The sequence below is a fragment of the Gymnoscopelus microlampas genome (genome assembly GCF_963454915.1).
Source record: "Gymnoscopelus microlampas genome assembly, chromosome: 20".
In the NCBI taxonomy this organism is placed as follows: Eukaryota; Metazoa; Chordata; class Actinopteri; order Myctophiformes; family Myctophidae; genus Gymnoscopelus; species Gymnoscopelus microlampas.
This window is the reverse complement of record NC_139957.1, coordinates 25,106,528-25,114,162: the sequence shown is the minus strand read 5'-3', so window position 1 is coordinate 25,114,162 and position 7,635 is coordinate 25,106,528. Positions and strand designations below refer to the sequence as shown.

Genomic DNA, 7,635 nt, shown 5'->3' with positions numbered 1-7,635 from the left:
ATGCCAAGTTAAACATCATACAACTCACTTAATAGCTATAGCCTTGTGTTTATTTTTGAGCAACTGACACTCACTTGGACACAAAAAAAAATAATATTGTTATATATTAACCGATAATATCGGCTCATGTTTTGTTTTTGCTCAACCTAGCACCCGACTGCAATATAACGTGTGGCTAAAAATGTCAATTTTACCGTTAGATCTCTTGAGAACTTGTGAACAATATTTGACTTCCATGGCTTCAGAAATAGTCACACTGTAGTCATACCGTACAGTATACAATACTTACATAACACATCGCAACACATTGTGAGCTTGTAGATCAGCTATTTTCACTACTTTTGCATGACACTGTTGTGCAATGAAGTTAACATTAACATAAAAAGTTGAAATATTTTGTTGCCTGACAGCAACAAAATACTGAAACAATATTGTTAGTATCAGTGTTGTATGTTCCTCAAAAATATCTGTATCTTAATGAATTCCTGAATGTGGTGTAAGTTAATTAGGGTGATCACCTCCCCTTACGTTGTGGTCGGTAATGTGGTTAATTTGTGTTGGACTAAATTAATTATGCTCCGAGGAGGCAAATGTGTAGTGAGCAATGAAAAGTACACTACGCAATGCGTAAATGAATCGTGCACGTTGTGGCTAGTGTTGTAGTGACATGTGATATGTTGACATGTGTTTTGTTCCACACCCATCCTGTCTGTTCCTCAGTTTCACTCTGTAATAAAGAGCTCATGGGTCTAATATTAAACAGCTGCATGACGCACATGACACATTTTTCCATACTTAATTTCTTTCTTTGTAATTTGAGGTTATAGACAGTAAAGTTTCCCTTTTTCTTTGAAATTGACATAATGGTTTGAAAAACAGTAGTCCAAGAAAACTATGATGGATCGACAGATCGATGAGATGAGATGAGATGAGATGCACATTATCAATCCCAAGAGGAAATTAGGGTGTTGCAGCAGATACAATTTAAATAAGCAAGAGGCAATACAAAAACAGTATACAAACAACAATCAAAATAATACCCTAAACACCAGGCTACACAACCCCAAACAAACCTGCACATGACAACACATTAACTCATTCAGTTGCGCGCAAACCGACACAGTCCCACACACATACACTAGTTGTTTGAACAGTCTGTTAAACTCTTAACACTTGTTTAGCATTCCACAACAGGGAGAACAGTCCATGATTATGACAAAAGGAGTGATTTCTCATTATGTATTTAATTGATAGAAAATAAGTAACTACTCCTTTAAAACCACCAAATAAAATACAATTCAAAGGGAGTTCAAAATGGCAACATGACAACATTTTCAACAACCTCTGTCAGCAAACTCCACCAACAGTAGTTGAAATGTCAGTGGATATCTAAACACACTTCAACTTCTGGGATCCTTACATTAGCCTCTCGTTAAGCTCACTCCGAGGTTCCAACTACAGCACAAATGAGCCATACTACTACTGTATATAAAACTCAAACAAAGCAAAGTACAAATGTGTAGTGTTTGGCACCACACTGAGAAGTTTGTGGGAGATGGTGAGAGGAGGGGGAGAAAGAAAGAGCGAGCGAGAGAGAGAGGGAGCACTAAATCATTTTGTTCTTGAGTTACATCCCTCCCATGAGGGAGGAGAAAGTGAGAGAGAGAGAAACAGCAGAAAATCCTTTTTTCCCCTTGAGTGCCTGGCATCACATACATTTGGGGCTCCCTTTTCCTTTAAGAGTCATTCACAGACACAGGCAGAGGAGAGTAGGGGAGTGTACTGACAGAACAGATAGAACACACCACATCTGGACATATACAGTACAATACACTCGCAAAGGATGACTCTCCAGCCTACAAGGTATAGAGAAAACTATATTTGATTTGCATCTTGCTGTTGTGTGCTTCAGATTTTACTCTCTGGTATCAAATGTTATAGAAATGTTATACAACTATACATTAAAACACTTTCAGTGATGCTGGCTGTCTTCATTCACTACTCACACTGAACTTTATTAACCAGCACTTTTTATTTAATTCTCAAAAAGTTATGTTTTGGTAACACTTTATATTAAGGTACATACTGTATATTCTCAATCAACTAGTTTCTTTTAGCATGCATAGCATATTTATTTATACTTATAAAGCACTTATTAACCTTATTCTGCGTGACAATATTATCTGAGACTTTTCCCTCAATAACCTCCTACTTATTGCTTATTGATGGTAAATAAGGATGATGTTGTAAATAATATTTATATGCTATAGGCTCTATGGGGTGGTAGTACCACAGTAATTCTCCCTTAATAACACTTAAGCTCTATTCTTATGTAACCATAAGATGAATGAAGACCAACACACTTTAGCTAGCCTGGATTGTATTTCTGATGTTGAATAGATATGTTATGAAAGTACAGAAAGTACAGAGCTAGACCTGTTATTGAAAAGATTTGATTGGGACAGTAAAATGGCACTCCTTGAGGTGACAATAGAAAGGTCCTCAAGTGCAATCCTATGATTCAATTTGTTATTATGTTTTAACATGCTTATAGATTTTACTTCGCTCTACACTATATTAATCAGCATTGTACAAAGTGTCAGGTAATATTCTTTGGATGACACAACATTAAACAGAAATTCCATTAGGTTGTAGGTGAAACCTCAAGCCAAATCCCATGTTTAAGGGAGACAACATTTGCCAAACAATGTAATTCTTGTTATCTAATTTGTGACATTGGCAAAATGTAATGGTTAAGAATGTAATTCTTATGCTGTATGTCTTCTTGTCCACACATGCTGTATCTCATTACAGTTTTCCAGTGGACTTTTCCACAGCTTTATATGGAGACCAAAACAACACCAATGGCAGTGAGTGTCCTGAGGACAATGACTGGGATTGGCTCTACACCATGCAACCTACCTACATCCTGACCGTCAGTGTGCTGGGAATTCTGGGCAATGTGTTTGTGCTGCTGGTGTTCTGCCTCCACAAGAAAACCTGCACCGTGGCTGAGATCTACCTGAAGAACCTCGCTGCAGCTGACTTGCTCCTGGTTTCCTGTTTGCCCTTCTGGGCTGTCAATGTGGCCAATGAATTTAATTGGCCATTTGGTTCGGTCATGTGTCGTCTGGTGAATCTGGGAATCAACATGAACAACTACTGTAGCATCTACACCCTGGTTCTAGTTAGTGTAGATCGCTATGTGGCGCTGGTGCACCCCATGTCCCATGGAAGGATGCGCAGGCCAAAGTATGCTAAACTAGGCTGTGTGCTGGTGTGGGGATTAGGTGTGATTCTGGGTGTTCCCAACCTTGTCTTCAGGGCTGTGGGGTACTTTCCTGAGTATAAAGTCACTGCATGCTACCTGGCCTATCCCAACACCTCCGTAAGGCTGGTCTGTGACACGCTGTTGATCATATTCAGCTTCCTCATACCTGTGTCCATCATCTCCTACTGCACCTGCAAGATCATCCATGCTCTGAAGAAGCAGACAGTGGAACGGTTCAATGCCGCGAACACGGAGAGGAAGGCCACCCTGCTGGTGCTGGCTGTCCTCGTGGCCTTCCTGATCTGCTGGGTGCCCTTCCACATTGTCAGTATCTTGGACGTGCTTCACCGGGCTGAGATACTTGTGGACTGCGACACTTCCCATGCCCTGGACATCTGCAACCAGATTTTCACTTACCTGGCCTTCTTCAATAGTGTCCTCAACCCCATCCTCTACGTCATTGTGGGGAAGAACTTCCGTAAAAAGGTCAAGGAAGTGTTTGAGCAGCTGACAAGGAGGAAAGTGAGAGTCAGTTCCACAAGTTCAAAGCAGTCCGCTACACTGAAGACCCTAGCATGAACGGTTGTTCAAAGAATGACAATGAAGGGGCACTGGGAGCCGCAGCAGACTTTACAATTAGATGACTGTGGTAGGTATACATGGAAAAATGGTCTTGTGTCAGAATGTCAGAACCTAAATCCATTTCTCATTTACTGTTGGGGGAGAAATAATTATATCACCATTGTTGAAGTCAGTCTGCGCTTGAATTCTGTGCAATATATAAAACCATATAGTAGTATGTTATATAGGCTACTGTATCTCTGCTGTCGGGCAGAGACCAGCTATGTCCAAAGTATTTACTTTTCAGGAAATAAAAGAAAACATGTTTTTAGAATAACACAATACTGTCTCATCAAAGTTGGTAATGTGACTTTATACATGTCAGATACTTGAATGTGTCCTTATATTATCATCACTTTACCCAAATACAGCTCAAGTGGAGTTGTGGAGATGTGGTTTTTAATTGATTGATTGAATTGATTGAATATTTATTTGGCAAAAGAAATGTAAACATCACAATTACATTTATAATACTTTGTCTAAAAGGTCCGTTGTTTCCATTGAGGCAATACTTTTCATTGGTCCAATCTTTGCAAACCCACTCACAGACGTAAAGGGTGTTCAATAGCACTGATTTATATATATATTTTTTTAAGAAATGGAGATAGCTGGTTTCTGCCGGACAGCAACCATATTCTGCTTAAAAAAAGAAGGGAAAAAAACTTTGTAAATAAACAACTAGAAATGTATATAGTGGCATAAAGTATTTTTGTTTACATTAGAACTTAAAATAAAAAGCTAACCCTCAGCATTTTTATATTTGTGCCTTGTGGAATCCTTCCAATGCATTTGAACAAGTCTATTGTAGGAGAGAACGGAGGCAGTTGAAGGCTAAGTGATTTCTGGTGTTTCTGACTCATTGTCTGCATGGTTAAAAACAAGGATCTGTCAAAGACTTTCCAGTGGTGACACAGGTCATATTCCTCCGTACGGGGGCTGCATGTACGGTCGTTTTCTTATTATGTCTCATTCCAACCCCAACTTTTATTTGCCAGACATTGACTCAAGCCAGACTGTGGTAAAGGCACACCCCTTGTTGTCCCCTAAATGAAGGCTTGCGATGCCAAACAGGAACTCTTCGTCAAGAGTCGGGCCGTGCCATTGTGTGGGGGTAGAAAATTGTGGAAACAGACCACATTCAGGCAGACAGTCACTTAAAAATCGTTTAATGTCCAGTATTTCAGTGCCAAAAACAAATGGAGTTTGTCTTTGACACATACAGTACAGTATGTTGTTTTCTCTGCCCTCTTAGCACAGTTATTGGAAAGTATGGAAAACTCATGTACTGTAGCACAGCACCCCTGAAAAGAATCTGATTCAAGTGGTGGTTCATGAGGTGGTGGTATTTCAAGAGCGCATTGACTTCAAGGGTTTAGATATTCAATGTCAGACATCAAACAAGGACAGAGGTTTGTGTATGACTGTGTTTTTGCATGTACTGGGGCGCATGCACGTACACATGTAGGCTTCTCATAAATTACTAGGCGTAGAGCAGCCGTCAGTCTATACATCATTCTGAGTCCTGACAAGGAGCTTGGCCATCTGTTGCTACTGACATCCCTCTCTTGACAACGGCATGCACTGACTGTGTATCCCACTGATAGCAATTCCTTTCTCCCCTCACACTCCATTAAATCCATTATGAACCAACTCGCATCCTGAAGTGATTGTTGTTGACACAGTTAAAAGGGTTTGAGCACTGTTTTTCAAAATTATTCACCATAAATGTACACAAGCATGAACTCGTCCCTTTGTCGTTTATTCCCTCATTTTGTTTCTCTCTCGCACTCTCTCTATGAGTCTCTTTCTCTCTCTTGTACGATCAGATCTCTCCTACTGATCTGCTCTCCAACAGCTTTTCATAATGATCTCAAACTCATCAAGTATCCTGGAAAGCATGATGTGTAACCACACAGATGCCTGGGACTGGGTAACCACCATGCAGCCTGCCTACATGTCAATTATCTGCCTTCTCGGCATGATTGGCAACTCCGTTGTACTTTGTGTATTCTGCATCCAGAAGCGCCACAGCACTGTGGCCGACATCTACCTGGGTAACCTGGCGGCCGCCGACCTGCTCATGGTTTCTTGCCTGCCGTTCTGGGTGGCCACCGTTATCAACGACTTCCGCTGGACCTTTGGGCAGCTGATGTGCCAGCTGGTCAACACCATCATCTCGATGAATTACTACTGCAGCGTGCTGTTCCTCACGCTGGTGAGCGTGGACAGGTACCTGGCTCTGACCAGACCGCTCTCCCTGGGACGGCAGAGGTGGGCTGCCTCGTCCCGCGTGATCTGCTTGGGGATCTGGGTTGTTGGTGTTCTGCTCAGCTTACCTGCCCTTCTGTTCCGCACAGTGAACTTCATCCCTCTCTATGACTTGGAAGCATGCTACTTGGACTACCCACACGAAGGCTGGAGGCTGCGGTACAACATGACCGTCAATGTGGTGTGCTTTCTCATCCCCGTTTCTATCGTGTCTTTCTGTAGTTACCACATTATCAGAGTCCTTCAGGACAATCAGGCGATGAGAGAATGCCGTAGAGGGAGGATGACTGCCGGGGTGGAGAAGAAGGCAGCTCAGCTGGTGCTTGTCGTCACGGCGGTGTTTGTTCTCTCCTGGCTGCCGTACCAGATCTTTACCTTCATGGACACGCTGGATTATTATCACATCAATTATGGATGCCCATGGGCAAATGTATTGGACATTGGCATCCAGTTAGCTACCTACCTTGGCTATAGCAATAGCTCACTGAATCCTTTCTTGTATGTGATTGTGGGGAAACACTTTAAGCAGAGGGCTAGAGAATTGTTTGGACATATGCTCTTCCGTAGGAAATGGAGGAAGTCTAGTCATACCAATGTCAAGGTTAACTCGTCCACTAAATACACAGAGTCTACCAAGGTATGACTTAACTCTGTGTAAACATGGGGGTAATTTCAGACCTCAGACCACAGAGGGCAGCTAAAGTTCTAGTGTTGTAGTTGTATTCTGTTACTGTCAAGTGGTGCATACAGTTAAACACATCTTAAACACATTTATACTGTATACATCTTGAAATAAAATAAAAATACGCATGCAATTGTTTTCTTGTCGTTCTTTTTTTAAACAATATATTTATTGGCATTGTTCATTTATATATTGTGTGTGTGTGTGTGTGTGTGTGTGCGTGTGTGCGCGTGTGTGCGTGTGTGCATGCGTGCGTGTGTGCGTGTTTTTTATTTTATTTTTTTATGATACTTTTATTGTGCCTGTTTGTGTTTAATGGGTGTTAATTCTGCTACCCTTTAAGAGAGCACAGTATCTGTTACTGGCTCTAAGTATTACAATATTAACAAATGGAACTCATCAAATATAAAACTAAAACTGGATGAACTACAAGTGGTTAGGCAAGCAGTTCCACTTTTGGGTCATGAGAGCTCTGTTGCATTTTATTTTCATCTAGTAGATATTAAAACAAAACAGTGGTCAAACTCTTAGGACCAAATAGACTCTCTAATCTGAAGATAAGATTAGTTACTTACTTCATTCCAGTACATCTATGTGCGGTCCTCAATTTAAATGAATAATTATAATAGGAAAATCACATGCAATTCATTGCAATCAAACTCTGGGTGTTTGTTTTTGTTTGATGGTGTTGATTTTATGTCATCGGTCGTAGGTTTAGAATAGATGCGGACAGGGTTGGGAAATGATCTGAATAAGCTATATTACTGACTCTTGCTCTTAGCAACTAACAATT

The 7,635-nt window shown here is 40.9% G+C and overlaps 2 protein-coding genes across 4 annotated transcripts; both read left to right on the top strand.

Moving 5' to 3' along the window:
• The first annotated feature begins 1,750 nt into the window (after positions 1-1,750).
• On the top strand, positions 1,751-6,006 carry bdkrb2 (bradykinin receptor B2). Of its 3 annotated transcripts, none has more exons than XR_014599845.1 (3): positions 1,751-1,863; positions 2,815-3,920; positions 5,913-6,006. XR_014599845.1 is itself a non-coding variant. In XM_084045107.1 (2 exons), exons 1-2 carry the CDS (start codon positions 1,844-1,846, stop codon positions 3,848-3,850), a joined length of 1,056 nt encoding a protein of 351 aa, XP_083901233.1. In that variant the 5' UTR covers positions 1,751-1,843; the 3' UTR covers positions 3,851-5,703. The 3 variants fall into 3 exon arrangements, 1 of the variants encoding a protein (XP_083901233.1); XR_014599846.1 differs by lacking the exon at positions 5,913-6,006 and adding an exon at positions 5,719-5,879; XM_084045107.1 differs by lacking the exon at positions 5,913-6,006 and having other exon boundaries at positions 2,815-5,703.
• LOC311036420 (B2 bradykinin receptor-like) lies at positions 5,757-6,862 on the top strand (the record flags this gene model as incomplete). The annotated part of the gene is made up of 1 exon (XM_084045108.1): positions 5,757-6,862. The coding sequence occupies one exon, from the start codon at positions 5,757-5,759 to the stop codon at positions 6,801-6,803; it is 1,047 nt and encodes a 348-aa protein (XP_083901234.1). The 3' UTR covers positions 6,804-6,862.
• Between the last annotated feature and the right edge of the window lie 773 nt (positions 6,863-7,635).

Bases quoted from the DNA above. Each gene is read 5' to 3' on its own strand.
- bdkrb2 (XM_084045107.1), top strand. From the start codon at position 1,844: ATGACTCTCCAGCCTACAAG. The intron at 1,864-2,814 runs GTATAGAGAAAA...ATCTCATTACAG, and splicing joins ATGACTCTCCAGCCTACAAG to TTTTCCAGTGGACTTTTCCA.